This window comes from Corvus hawaiiensis, chromosome Z (assembly GCF_020740725.1).
Source record: "Corvus hawaiiensis isolate bCorHaw1 chromosome Z, bCorHaw1.pri.cur, whole genome shotgun sequence".
Classification (NCBI taxonomy): domain Eukaryota; kingdom Metazoa; phylum Chordata; class Aves; order Passeriformes; family Corvidae; genus Corvus; species Corvus hawaiiensis.
In genome coordinates, this window is record NC_063255.1 from 3,150,366 (window position 1) to 3,166,019 (window position 15,654).

A 15,654-nucleotide genomic window follows, 5' to 3' on the forward strand; every position below is an offset into this window, starting at 1 on the left:
CCAAATAAAACAAAAAAATCCAAACAATATTAAAGGACTTACATTTATGTGGCTTTCTACTAGCTTCCAGTTTGTTTTACTTTATCACAATCAATAGTAATTTTACACTCAGTAGCTATTTCAGCCGTCAAAAAACCCAAAATGTAATACTTAAATTGCTATCAGTCAAAAGCAAATATTTTTCAATTAATCCAATCACCTCTTGAAACTCCAAGCTGCTGACTGAAATATATTTATGCTAATTTTGCAACTTCCAGTAGGACACATTATTCCATCTTACTGTACCTATGCAACTGCACTGTGCCCTGGAGGACAGCTACCACAATCTCATGACTTCTGAGGATTGCTCATCTAATATAACCAAACCGTACACTTAATCAACACACACAGTTAGGTTTCTTTAATTCACCTTTGGTTTCTCTGGTATTCTGACAATTAGGGAGTTTTGTTTAAATTCATGTTGTCATTAACTAATGGGAACTCTTTAACATGTAAGATTAGAATTCACAGATTACATTTTCACATCTTCTGTTAGTATTTCCACAACACAAAAACGAAGAAAAGCTACCTGGGAATTCAAGTTTCCAACATAGACTGTTCTCCTGATTTCATCAATTTTGGATGGATCTACATTTCCCATAATTGGTGGTTGTGGTATTTCTCCCAGTGCTGTAATGTTAGGATCCAGTGCTGCTGCCGGTATAGCCCCTAAGGTACCAAGTGAAACACCAAGCTGGAAAACACAAGCACAGAATACACTTTGCAGCCAAGCACCTGTTAAAGATATTCCACTTCTTAATACTTGTTTGCCTGGATGCGTTTCTGCAAAAACAGATGTAATGAATATAAGCAATACTTTAAGGTCACAGCACTTCATGTTTTTTTACAGAAGAAAAATCTACCCAGAAGTAAGTTTCATAGTTAAGGTATTCTGTGAGTTATTATTTAATATCTTATCAAAGAGATCTGGACAGGGATATACATTAATTACAAAACATACAGGCCCTAATGCTTAAGAGTCACTCAAATTGAGTATGATTCTTTCAGACACTGCTAGTAGTCTCATTTTTTTTAAACCAGATGAGTGATTTTCAATAGCTGAGATTTTGCCCAGCAAGGGAAGAAGGGAATTTCTAGTGCTCAGGGCCACTTAAGGGACACATAAAGTGTCTTTTGGAAAAATGAATCACCCCGGACAAGATTAATTACAGTTGAAATGCAAAGAATATTCCATCCAAGTTCCTCCCCTTATACCTAGAGAATGAGAAAAATACAGCTCTCATGTTTGGAACTGAAAGTGAAAACTCTCCTGTAAAACGTTATAAAAAGTCACTTAAAAAGCACTACAAAATTGGTGCACTGACTTCCGGGTTTGAATTTTCTTGACCCAAAAAGCAACTGCTTTTTCAAGAAATGAATTTTCTAAAAAGCGTGGGGAATTCTTAACAAGCCATCGGTACCATTTTTTATGTAACAAAGGAAAAAACTACTCTATTTTAACCTTAAATTTTCCTTCAATAAACCACAGCAGCTCGCTGATGTCAAGAAAGGCTTACAGAGGCAAAAGGGAATGGAGCAAAAATAACAGAACCAAGCTCCTCTACTTTTTGTAGTGAAAACATTGTTAGACAGAGTCTAACAGTCAAAAATCTTGCTGTAGCGATATCAAGTAGAAGTCTCTACTTCAGCTTTCAATATTCTGAAGAACTCGTGTCAATGTAACTTCGGTTTTAATAAATTTCTTGTCAGTGGATAACTACCACTGTACCAAATTAATGGCCCTATGGGGCAGGACAGCCATTAAAATGAACAAGAACCAAAACCAGTATTCACCAGTATTCCAGTAGTATTTTGGAAAACACTACTCTGAAAGACCCTAGAAAGGTAGCACATGGACATCTTCTGATCAATCCTTAGAAGACTCACCACAGCTAAACCCTCACTGCAACATCCATGGACCAAATAGTCCTTGTTCCCTGAACACAGAAAAGGCTACCAAGAACAGAGGAAACCAGAAATTATATAGACACTGAATTTTACTTACTGTAGTCAGAGGGGTTGGTGTAGGTATGGGAAGCAACCCTGCACCAGGCATCAGACTTGTCATAGTAGGAGCAGGCGCCAATAGAGAGAGGGCTTTGGCTTCATCTGGGATTTTACCTGAAGAAGCAAATTAAAGCATTACACAGAGTTGGAACACTAGACAGATGTTACTCTTTCTATGATTTTACAATTACCCTTGCATTAAAAAATGTAATAAATAACAATGAATCTATCTACCAGATCCTTACAAAGAAACAAATATCTTAAGTTTTTCCTTTTACCCTGTTCTATTAGGAAAAACAAAAGTGAGCAAAACTTCAAAGACTAGCAATCTCATTAATGGATTATTATTTTAAAAACTGAATAATGTATATAATTATTTAACACTTTGAGCTATGGGTCACCTGTACTGGAAACTTAACGTTCATGAACCAAACGATATCAAGCATGGACGCTTTCCCAGGGCGGTGTTTTCGCGGTGATCGAAAGTTGTTTTACACATGACAACCGTTCGTGTTGGCTGCATCACTAATAGCACACAGAACATCAGATACAGAAAAGAAGAACATTTTTTAAAGTTTAATCCCCAGAAATGGCAAATAACCAAATCAGTAAAAGAAAGAAAACCAAAAAAAAGGGGGGGAAAAAAAAGAAAAAGAAAAAAACAAAGTATGTGCTAACTGAAATTTGTGCTTTTCTTTATTCCTCTGGTGCTACCTACTCAGAATGTAAAATAAATAAAACATAAAATAATAAACTACTGAACTACTGTGACTGCACACAATACATACTACAAGTGAAGTTGAAGGTGGAGGAAGGAAGAGTAGAAAAAACCTAGATTTGTACTGTCTCACATTCTAGGTCACCTCAGTTTATCTGAAACTGCTAAGTTAAATCTAAATTTACAGAGATTGAAGAAAATCATAACTGATCAGGCTAACCAAGCTCTATGTCCCCAAAATATGTACTTCATGCTATTTCAACCTGATCGTAGGCCTCCTATCATGCCTGAAGTTTAAGTAATAACTAATCTGAATTAAATGTAGGTTTCACTCAATGTTAGTCATGATTAGACTACTAAATGAACCCCCCAAAAATCTCCAAAAATCAAAAGATTAATAGTTAAACAACTATGATTACAATTAAATGTACATTTTAAATTCAAAACGCAAAGGGATTAAAACTGGTACAAACATTAAACACTGAACTAAAAAACTGCTGCAAGAAGTTCTGATTACACTAGGTATTTATGATCTGTTCAAAATTACTGGCATAACTGTATATATGCTAACCAACTGAGCCCTTTGGTATAACCCCATGGACCTAAATAAAGTAAATGCTCTTATTTAATCGTTGTTTTAACAGTCAAGTAATAGATAAAAGCTGTGCCAGTGGTTTCCTGCCTTGATTCAAATTGCACATTTCAACTACAAAATGCCTAAATTCAAAATTTAAAGATTAATATATATTCTTATCAAAAGGAAAATTTGAGGTAAGTTTCAAAATACCATGCAGGTTCAGTGATGAGAGTTCCAACTGACACCACAGAAAACACACTACTTTAAAAAATGAAAAGAAACAAGTGCTGCAAACCTGCTCTACAGATCTGCAGCTAAGTCTGGGTTACAGCCGGATATGACCAAAGGACAAAACAAATCTAAATGAAACTTAATTTATATGTATCATGGGTGGAACAGAACAGATAAAATAACAGTATCCATTTTTTTTTCATGCTTCCTATTTACATTTATTTTATTTATGTTAAATTTTGAGACACCTTTCTCCTTAACATGTAAGAAAGAAACCACTTGATTTTCCTATCTAAGGGAGAAAAATAGGAAAATTGTTAGCAATTAGAGGAGTTAACTGTGCAATAATGACTTCCAGGGCTTTTTAAACAAATATGCATGAATCTAAGCCACCATCACAATGTTCAGCACTCTTTACAGATCTTGTTTTGAAGTTGGGCATGCAATGAGAGGTGTACCTGATTTGCCTGACTGCTCAAAAACATCAGGTATTTTGTGAACCCTGCCTAATATGCAGGCCTACAAATAGGCTTTTGAATATACAGTTCCAGCAGATGTACATGCAAATTAGGCATAGAATTATGTACCAGTTCTTCTGAAAAGTGAAATATTTAAGTTTTTTCAAATGACTAATGAACCAGAACTTATCCTGAACAGTGAGCATTTTGCAGTTAACCAGACACTCATGCAGGTTTCTATAAATCAGGAAACATGGCACAATTAAATCCAATGGCAGAAATGGCTCTAAAAGTGGTGCATGCTAATTGAGATCTTTGGTCAGTAATGTACATAAGTATATGCCTAATTTAAGTATGCACTTACATACAGCCAATTCAATACACACTTAACTAGGTAAACTTACAAAATGCTTAGGCATTTAGTCCTTTTAAATAGGGGCTCAGTTAGGTACATAACTAAGATGGACAATGACTCAAGTTCATAAAGCAATTTAAGTAGAGGCCTAAACTTTAAGTATACGGGTCATAGCACTGAAATAACTGAAATTATTAACTTGCTGAAATGTTGTTCAAGAAATCCACTGAACATTTCAGGTAAGTTCACCATTATAGCAGCTCACAGAATGAACAGCATGCATATGTAAATTGTAAAGTTTGCAGCATTATTTCCAGAATACTTTGGTCTTTCAACAATGTAAAGTTCTATTTTAAATACAAAATCAAGTTGGTCAGTTCCATACCACAAAGATTCATTTATTTTGTTTTCAACAATGAGAAAGGGTCTATTTCTACAGACAGAACCCTGAAAATTTGCCTGTATATGCAAAGGTACTGTCTCTTCAGAACAACTTTTCCAGCTTCTAAGACCAGGTCAAAGTTTTAAAAAATTCTAGAACACTCTTTTGGAGAAAAAAAAAATTGCAGTACTTTGAATATCTACCTCCATATTTTTTAAACAGTTTTGAAAAACAAATCAACATATGAGTCCAAATAATCTCATGAATTAAACACTTTAAATTTTGCAGTTTTATCTCTGTGATTGTATTTGTAATGGGAATACAAGCCCACAAAACACAACAAGACATGCGGGTTATGACACAACAGATTAGGACAATTTAGCTTAAGAATAATACTTCATTTTTAGAACATGATATTTAAAATCTGAATAAGAATGAGGTGAAGAGATTTATTTTCTAATGAGGGAAGCAGTCAAAATAAATATGCCATATCTGTATCACATCCTTATATAGATTTCTTAGCAGCTCTTCTGCTTAGTAATTTACAGGTTCTATGATCATTTATTATTGATTCATCCCTTTGCAAAATGTACATATTCTCAGCATTCCCTAAGGGCATAGTTGTGATTGCTACTTTTTTGTACCATTAGTCTAAAGAACCCTAGACAACCTAGTCCATACTAGAATCAGTTCTGCTGAAGGCTAAACAGAATCATCTGCATTAAGCAAGTACTAAGCACAGTATTTTTATTCTTCAAGCGCTCAAAAGAAATTAATTTCCCACTCTTTGTAGTGATCCTATAAGGTTAACCCCCACATCCAAAAGTGCTTCTGCAGTGAATGAGTTTGCTGGTTTTAAAAATACTAAAGAGTTCACAATCTACTTTAAACATTAAAAAGAAGTCATTATTTTCCTGCTATTTTACATCAGTGAAACATGTAGACTTAGAAATAAAATAACTTTTATGTGGTCCAACTCATGAATCTTAGTGGATTTAGCAGAAGTGAATAAAGAGATTACAGCTACTGGCAATTACAACTGCCACAGCAAAATCCAACAAAGATCATGAATCAAAGCTCTTCCCAGCTGCAGTGCAGAGCCTGGTGAAAAGAGTGAAACCAAGAGCTCCCAGTGCAGCTGGCTGGGAAGAGCAATGCCTGAGGACTAGACACACCACTTTGTTCACCATTTCTGTTTCAGGGCTTCCGTTTCACAAGAAGTAAGAACATCCTTTAGGGATGAGAACCATCTCAATCACTTCAGCATGAACTACCAAGGCTTCTGAGACTGTGAGATGACTGGAAAAACACTTTTTTTTCCTGACTTTGGTGTTTTTTCTAAACCTCTTCCTGAAATCATCACCACTGGAGCATGTCAAAGTGCAATACACACACACACACACAGAGAACTGATTCAATCTTCCCACAAGTAACAGTGTTAAAAGACAATGTGTCTCACATAACACACTCCAACCAAAACTTCAGGCTGCATTTGTACTTATGAGTGGTAAATAGTTTTTTCTGAAAATTACAAAAAAAACCCTGATGAAATCTTACTGCCACTGACCTCACTGGAGCAAGGTTTCATCAGAAGTAAACAAATATTTCATGACATTCAATACTCACAAAAGTTCAATTTCAGAAAAAATAATTTTCAGCTCATCATATTAGACATAAATAGTAAGCCTTCTTTTAAATAGCTGGTGCAACATAAAATGAAACACTCTGCTGAGGAAAAGTAGCAGAGAAATATTAGGACTTTACTTTCTAAAGTTGCTTTCTCCAGATGCTAGAGTTTTAACTGTCCTTTTCCAAGATAAACTCATAAAGCACAATATATGGAAGAATACATCTCTAAATTGATGAATTTTTCACTATTCCTGTCTTCTGACATAATGTACTTATCTGTTAAATTTAGATGCTTAAACATATTCCACATCAAATTTATCCTTAATTCAGAGCATTAAAACCTAATCATATTCTAAATTCTCTGTATACCATCCACCATTCATAAGCAGCTTCAAGTCAACTTCAAAATCAAACACTGTGAACCCTTTACAAACATCATTTTACAGAACTGAAGTACCAGTTCACAAGTACAAGGGAAAGAGATTTAACAGAACAAAACAAAAAAGGGACAAAATAAAATAAAAATAAAAGAAACAAAGGAAAGAAAGCAAAATAAAATAAAAACAGAGACAGGGCGTCCATCTTCAGCAGGCCAGACTTCGATCTCATTTCCCCCATGAAGGTTTCACTTGGCGGCAGGTTTAGTGGCATGGCAAACAATGCCTAACTCAGGCAAGTGTAACAGGTCTGCCTTGGCCAGTCTAGTCATCTAATAATGCACAAATATCACACAGAGAAAACATACAAAACCAAATTAATAGTCAAAATCCATCTACCAGATAATGTGGACATAAAATTTAGAAAGATTAGGGTGGCATCTTTGTTTAGCTTTCAACCTTTGCATTTTCAAAGTATATTTAAAGAAAAACCTACCATTACACACACACAAAAAGTCATCTTTTCACAGCTTAATAATCTTAATTTACAATTACATTTTTGTTAAATTGTTCATTAAATGTCACATAATTTACATTGATTTCATTCTGTAGTGATTTCCTCCTTGATTTACCACTGTTTAAATACACTCCAAATTTCAGATTTTATTCTGTTTTTTAAAACCGGGTTTTTGGATTTCCATTTTACCTCTCCTCTATGTTCAGCTTCACGCATTACTGGCAATGCTGGCCAGTGGTATAACTTTACCTCCTGGTAGGATAAAGCCATCGCTACTTTTAAAACCCATGATCCACTCCACTGACTCCATTAACAATGTATCATATGATTTCACATAGTGAAAAACTGTTGTGCCATGGTCTCCAAAGCCATACTTACTCCACACAATAAATTCATCAGGAAGTTAAATTTGTAAAAATGCACATCCTTCTATAAATGACTGATTCTGATATAAAGTTACAGGGAACAGCATTCTGACACTAAAAAAAGTGATCTCAAAACCCAATCACTTGTTCACTCAATTATGCATACACTTCTGTGGAGTCCAGAATAATTCTGCACAGTGACAATGTTTTCTCAGAAATGCCTGATCAGCCAGTTATGAATGGAATTGGAACAAGATTTGATTTATTTTGATTTCATTTATCAGAATTTTAATTTCTTCTTTCATTCATAGTCTACCACAAAAGACACAGGAAAATGTAGCTTTACCTGCCTGTTGCCATATCATGTCAGGCAATGATCTCATCACAAGAAAAACACCAGAAGTGTTGCGCACTCATTAGGCAGACATCTTCCCTCTTTGGCAGTACTGAACCAGTGTTAAGATCTTATGGATGAAATATAAAACTAAGATTCTGAATAATCTTTCGTCAATTTAGTTAGGGGCAATTCTTCAATTGGAGACTCTGGTCTCCTCAGCCTCTACACAGTTTCAAGCGTATACAGCAATATTCTCTTTGTGGTTGAAGAACAAGTTAAAAATATGAAACCAAAGAGCCCCTATAACAAGACACAAAAGCAACTAAAAACCTAGGCTTTACAAAGACAAATGTATGTGCTGTATGCCCTGCCTAAGAAGGCTACAATAGGCAGTACACAGTAGGTCAATATGGCTTTTAGTAAAAGTATTTCAATAGTGTGTGAAATTTTGGAGATTTGTCAGTTCGTTAAGAACATCCCAGGTGAATACTACAGCAGCACTCCTCTCACACTATCTAGATCACGATGCAGCAAGCACGCCAAAAAATGGTACTCTGGGACCATTGTTAACAAACTGCAGGAAGCCGATGTATTTTTTTGAACCAAAACCTGACTCTTGCAGTTAGAGATTTTACTAAGAGTATTTCTTGATCTGCTGCATTTTACGGTTCAATCACTCTATGTATTGTTGGTCATGGCAAAACAGCAACCAAGTTGAAAGTTAAGTCAGGTTCACTTCATCAGCTGGAATGATTCCACTCTAAAGAGGCAAAAGGTCCAGAACCAGTCACATGCTAAATTCCACAATGATCCCAATGAAGTCAATGGGGCTCTGCCTAACTCCATCGATATGCTTATCACAGGACCCTGCTTCATGTAACTGCATTCAAATCTACGATGCTATACTAACAACACAAACTGTCTTGTACTGAGCACATCTGTAAAAGCATGGCCTCAGAGCTAATTAAAGGAACATCTGTCAATTCAGTATTCATCAGGTATTTTATTTCATTAAGAGTTTCAAGAACATGTTATGATAAAACCATTCTAGACAGATCACTGCATGTTTAAACAGATAGCCAAAACAAAGAAAGAGTACCACTATACATAAGGGAAGTGTTTTATGGCACACAAAGTAACATTTTAAACAGTAACAAGAAGGAAAAATTGTTTATTAAAAATTAAACTAGCAGGTAAGCATTTATATTCAAACAGTATTTTGAATGCTAAGCATCTTACATTAGATGACTCTAAAATGGCCAAATGAATATATCGCATCTATAAGACAAAATCTGGATTCACTCTAAAAAAATGCAGAAATAATCAGTATCTTTAAAAAAAGCACAAATCAACAAAAACTTCACTACAGCAAAGGTGATACATTAAAATTCAAACTGCAGTGTTATTCTGTCAGGAAATTGCCTGATCTTTTCAGAGCTCCATTGACTTCAGTGAGAACTCTGTGTAAGAATACGCTTGCCAACACAAACCATAGTGAAAGGAATTATTTTCCTTTCTTTTCCTTCAAAATATGTAATAACTACAGAAACCTGACTTATAACTTGAACCAACTACCTTTTTGCTAATGCTGAAGTTCAATTAAAATGTATAACTGGGTTTTTCTTCATTCAATTTTCAATTTTGCTTCAAGGTCTTTTTTTTTCCAAATGCAATAAAATAAAGTAACAACAGAGCATCACCTTCTTACACAGAAAGCTTAAAACAATTAACAGACACAACAAAGACCAACATTATAGAAGAATGTCTAAAATACCAACCTTCTGCGCAGGGCACAACTATCAAAGCTCTGTCAATAAAAACCGTGTTAGTTAGATGCTGGGCCACACCAACACTCGATGCTTCACGAAACTTAATATAACATACTTTGGAGGAAAAAGCAAGAGGTGCGTTGCTGCAAGATAAAAGGAAAAAATAACAATCAGTCATAATTGCATGCATGCATTTTTAACTATTATTCCTTATGGAAGAAAAGGTTTTAGACTTCCTAGAAAAGGAAGCCTACAGTATGGAAATCTACTAACTTGCCAACTTGCTATATCAGTGAAAAAAGCATGGAGTAGCACCGCCCGCTTTTTAATGAAAATTTACATAAGCCAAAATCACTAACAAGATGAATTTTCTTGTATTACCTGGCTACACAACATTCAATAGTACATTTCAAATCACTATTTTAAGGAGCATATTTACCTGACAATTACAATTGCCAAGGAAATTTTTTTTTTTTTTTTTTTCTGAAAACAATCTTTGTTTAGGAAAGTCAAACAACAAACCCTGGGTCCTTCAGACTGTAGCCTGTAATAATCAATATTCTTTCTCTGGCTTTCACAAAAGCAGTTTTATTAATTCTTACTAAGATAAAAGCAGTTCTTGAGAGAGCTTTCAAATACTGGGTCTTAGCTGAGTAATGTAACAAAAACGTTTTTTATCATTTGCCTAAGTTTGGCAGAGTGTAGCATTGAGTAACACTGGAGCAAGTAGCAGCAACTCACCATTTGGCTACAAAAGGGAAGAAATTTCCAACTCACTTTTCCATTACGCAGTATGCCAACAGAGAACATGTAAACATTGCAATCTTGATCAAAACTACGTAAGTTTGCTTTAAAAATTGATTCCCTAGTCAAAGTTTGTAATCTTTATACGAGCAGCTTATTTCTTCACACAAAGGAAGTACAGGTAAAATCTTCAAACAGAGAATACAATAGTTATTAATAGGTATTGCTGCAATATCAGCAATTTTCATTTGAAACCATGGAAAAAATGCCACACGGACTGTTTCACCCTGATCCGGTCTCAACCAAAATGGAAACACTTGTCAAATTTCTGGAAGCACCAGCAGCAGTTCAAGTTTAACACAACTCATCCTGCAGTCCCTTCGAATTCCAAGCAGGTACTTCCCCAGTTATTCTGTGGAATTGTATTATACTTCAGTATTTAAATACAAATCAAAAGTTTAAGACACATTATCCCATCATATTAATTACAAAAATAAACCAAGAATGTAAGCCTGAGGCAGGCAGACTAGTATGTTTTTGGCTACCAGAATAGTAGAACCAATGTTTATCTAGAGACAGCCAAATTCAGAATGGCATTCAGAAAGACCTATGATGGAAAACTCTGGAAGACCAGACAACACTGCTGAGGAAAAACTAAACAGGAGTGGGAGACACATAAACATGAAAGTCAACTTCATAAAATTTGGAAAAATATTACAAGATGACTACATTTCTTCTGCCCACTTTATTTATTTGCAGTGGCTAATGTTTTCACAGTTTCAAGTTTCCACATTCAGGAAGGAAATAACTGCATGGAATAGCTTCTGAGTCAGCTGTAAGGTCTTGGCTGAGACTAGTTTCCAGCATCAGAGGTGACAGCCAGCTGTGACTTTTTCAGTACTTGACTTTTCAGTACATTTACCACAAAGACTTCTATGGCCACAAGCAGTTTTTTATTTGGTTTGGTTTGTCGGGAGAGAGGATTCGAAGGGGAGGGAGGAGAGGGTGTCTTGGGATTTTTTATTGCCATGGTTTGGAGTTTGCTTGTTTCTTTTTTAAATATACCCATTAGTGTTATAACCCAAATAGCTGAAGCCACCAATGAAGGTTCTGTGGTCCACACTGTTGAAGACTTCTAATGTCTCCTGGGCTTTTTTCCTTTTTTGTTTTCATTGCCAACTCAAGAATATAATTATGCTCCAGGCAGTTTCAGACCCCACAATAATACTTAAAACTTTAACATCTATAGAGCCTGCACTGACAAGTGTGTTTTTGTAAGATTTACTCTTCTGTATTTCCTAATTTGGAACACAAAAGCTATGTGGAAAGTATGTTAAAAAATATCAAATGTCTGAACACTGGTGCAAATGAGGCTCTACAAACATGCCTTGGTACCAAGTGTTTTCCAAAGGTTAGGAAGGAGAAGTTCTCTATAAGGAGAGCATCTCTACTAAAAACACATAAAAGTTGCACCTCCATCAAGGGAAACTATTAAGATCTAAGTGATCTAAAATTATAGAAGGTTTAACAGTGATCGAGTCCTCTCCTTTTATGAAGTGGGCCTCCAAAATCCTCCCATCAGGCTTCCTAAGAAGACTTTTCTAAAACAGTAAAGTCCTATTCTAATTCCTTTTGTTGCTTTTATTTTGCTAACCTTTACTGAGGCTGAATTGAGGGAGACACATGATCTTTTTCCTAGGTTACACAGCATTGATGTCCAAAAGCAACTCCTACATCTCTGATTCAAAGTTACTAAAAATCCAGTTAGTCTCTTTAGGGGAAAAAAATTAAGAAGAAATAAATATTTAAATAGTATTTGGACATTTCTGACATTTTTGCTTCCCTTTGTAGGAAGGCAGTAACATGCATCTCCTAACAGAATAAAAATCAACAGAAATATTTCCTAAGAAGGATGTATTCAGAAATCTATGGTTAAAAAAAAAAAATCAAAGAAAGGCTACAAAACATTTCTCTAACTGAACAAATTTTCTTAGGCAGGGCAGAGGGGTGGGGTGTGTGAGGTGTGGAGAACATGGCAGAAACTATTAACTTTTTAAAATAGAATGTTACAGAATAATTGTGCAGATCAGTTTAAATAAGGTTGTGTATGTTTTGCCTCAAAGGCCTCACCTACACTGCTGTCACTGCAGGATATAACAATGTCTATTTACTAGACCATACAGATGACGAGTCTTTATCTCAGATGAGATGTCCCTTTTCTCAGTTAAGTGAAGGTGGCCCATCCACCTGTGTCAGAATGGGTAAGGTATACAAGTGAGAGTGACTTGCATGGCACCCCTCAATGCTAAACTTGGCTTTGCCCAAATACTCTGGTTCATGAACCAGAACACCATTAGCCTCCAAACCTCACCACCAAGGTCTGGTATGGCACACGTCTCCGCCTCTCAACGCCTACTGGGTTGCAACCAGAGCGGAGTTTCCTGGTGGCAGAACACAGAGGCCAATCCAGTCTTGCCCTTGACTACGGGAGGGTTGTGACCAATCAGCCCATCACCCAACTTTTGTTTAAACCAAAAGTTTATTCTCAAACAGTGTTCTAGCTTCCAAGACCACTCCAGACTATTCAGAAGCAAGCACTGTTACACAGCAGGTCTTTCCAAACCTAATAGAGACAGTTTGTGACTTCCTGCTTTCAAACAACTCATTCTGCAAAAACCCAATTGTTGCTCAGTAAGTTTTTCAGCATTTAACTGCTCAAAAATCCTCTTAAGGCCACATTTGAAGGCTCATCGCTACACATGTAATTTTGAAGACTACTCTGAAAGGCAGACTTCAACCGGGCGATAAGTGTATCACAAAAGCATGTCTGGGACCCAGAATACAACTTCAGGTGTCACTGGTGTCTTGCTAAACTGGAAAACACCACCAAGCTGTTGTGTCGGTGGCTAGCATACTGAAGTACATACCCAAGGCAAAAGACCTGTCACATCATGGAAACCAGCTTCAGATTTTACCTGTACTTCAAACTGATAGTGATATATGTTTTCTTTGGGACACCTTTGCTTCCCATCCACTTGCCAATGAAATACTGTTTTCTGAATTCATCACAATGTTATTTAAATACATTTTCAGAAAGTCAACAGGAGGCACTTCTTTTTTTGTTTCTAAGGAAGGGCATTAGAGTAAATACTTTATTTTCTCCCAAGGTAACAATTTAGAAGTCAGTTCAAGTGTCCAGAAGTATGAGGCAAGGAAATCCATACTTCTAACATTTGTGCATAAATAACTGTAAATAAAACCAAGAGTTACAACAAGCAATCACAATCCTGCACCCTATGTCTGAAAACTGAATTCATCAGCATTATGACCTTGACTTCCCAAGTGAATCCCTATTATGGTACTGGATTTTAGTATTTTATGTGTATATACACTCTGGCAAATTTGTACACAGTGGCACAAACATTATCTGTGTATGAATGTCAATAAAGTCCCCATTTCCCTTAAAACCTGTTATATAGCCTAGTGAAAGATAAAAACAACAGCTGTAACAAAAAAATGTATTCAGTCAAGAGAAAACCCAAAGCACAAAGAATCAACTACGGAACAAGTCCAGGACAAAGCCCTAGAAAACTGTATAAAAATCCACCACATAGCTATCAGTAAGGCTGTTTTAAGTGTATCTTTACATATGAAATACTTTTTTTTCTGAATGGCTAGTATTCAAACATATTCTGATGTAATGCAGCTACATAAAAACTGGTTAATACCAACTTTTTGCTATTCTCTTTTGCAAATCGAAGTTTTGTTGGCCTGAACATCTTTGTATTAAAGTTCATGTATTGCGATGCTAATAACGCCCTCTCCTTTCCAATAGTCCGATTTAATTTTTCTAAGAAAATACAAGGTTTGAAAGGGCACATTCGTTATTCACTTCCCAGTACAACTGCTGGCTTGAGAGAACGTGTTTCATTGACACCCCCTTTTCTGCTGACCAGCGTGTTCTCCTGAGAGGCAACATTGTTATTTTGAGAGCCCCAGCATCTCCCAGCCGAGCGCACCCCTCGCACGCCGCTGACACCACGCGAACCGTTATAATTTAGGGACAGTTGTGACGTCCGTGATTCATTTACTGCTTAAGTCTTACTGGGGGCAACTCAGAGCACAAGGCAGGGCAGGTTCCTCCCATCTGCATAACCTCAGCTACTTCGGCTTCTGTTCGAACGGCGCCTTTTCAAAGCACTATGCCTTTCGAACAGAAGGGGGAAAAATGAAATAGAATAAAGGCAGTCAGGCGAAGGCGGGCATGGGACTCCCCGGTCTAGCTCGCCCGCACCGAGACTAGGAGAGGAGAGAGGTAGGCCAGAGAAAGCGGGTTTTCAGGAAAGGGGGAACAGGGCCGGCGCCGCCATCTTAAGTGCGGGCGCAGCGCCTTCCCCGCCGCTCCGACCATACAAAGGGGAGGGACCACGTGACGCCCGCCGAGTGCCCGCACTCAAAATGGCGTGTCTGGCCTCCTGCCTCTGCCCTTCCCGCCACCCCCGGCCCCTCCGCGCCTCTTCTTCATCCCTAGTCTCCGGCGCTGCGGAGGGTGGCACGGGCCCCACTTACTCCGGGGGATAGAGACGCAACTCCTCGATATCACCCAGGAAGCCGAAGAGCGTCCGCATCTGCTCGCTGGTCACGGCCGAGGAGAGGTTCGTGACCTGGATGACGGACGTGGGGCCCAGGGGGAAGCCCAACGGGACTCCGATCCCGCTGCTGTTCATCATGGCTGCGCCTGCCCGGCCTTACCGCGCGCACCCGGGGGTGCAGGCCCGCCCACCGAGAAGGGCGCGCGCCACCGGCCGGAGGGGCCCCGCGGGCGGGCGCTCTAGCAGCGCACTCGACTGCTCCCAGAAGAGGTCTCGGACGGGCGGGCGGCCCCTGCCGGCGGGGCCTCGGGCTCACCCGCGGCGTGGAGATCGCTCGCTTCCCCAGGAGCCGCTTCCCCAGGAGCCGCCTCATATGGAGCCGGCCGGGCCGCCTGGCATAGGGCGGGACCGGCGCGGGACCCAGGCCCCGCCCAGGAAGAGGCGCGAGCCGAGGGGGGCTGTCCCTGCCGCTCGCTGTTGCGCGCGCGCGGCGGCCCCGGCGAGCCTGTGGGCGGCTCGGGCCCTTCAGGGGCGAGGCCGCGGAGGAAAACGAGATT

At 38.2% G+C, this 15,654-nt stretch overlaps 1 protein-coding gene across 3 annotated transcripts in view; it reads right to left on the minus strand.

Moving 5' to 3' along the window:
- The window catches only part of SREK1 (splicing regulatory glutamic acid and lysine rich protein 1), a 36,512-nt gene extending 20,993 nt beyond the window's left edge, over positions 1-15,519 (minus strand). The window contains exons 1-5 of one of the 3 annotated variants that reach the window (XM_048290878.1): positions 15,414-15,514; positions 9,771-9,904; positions 2,448-2,571; positions 2,045-2,160; positions 569-733 (exon numbers count right to left, since the gene is read on the minus strand). In XM_048290878.1, coding sequence (XP_048146835.1) covers positions 569-733; positions 2,045-2,107 — 228 coding nt within the window. In that variant the 5' untranslated portion in view covers positions 2,108-2,160; positions 2,448-2,571; positions 9,771-9,904; positions 15,414-15,514. Of the gene's footprint in view, positions 1-568; positions 734-2,044; positions 2,161-2,447; positions 2,572-9,770; positions 9,905-15,074 lie in introns of all 3 variants that reach the window. The other 2 variants (XM_048290875.1, XM_048290877.1) reach the window with 2 other exon arrangements.
- Between the last annotated feature and the right edge of the window lie 135 nt (positions 15,520-15,654).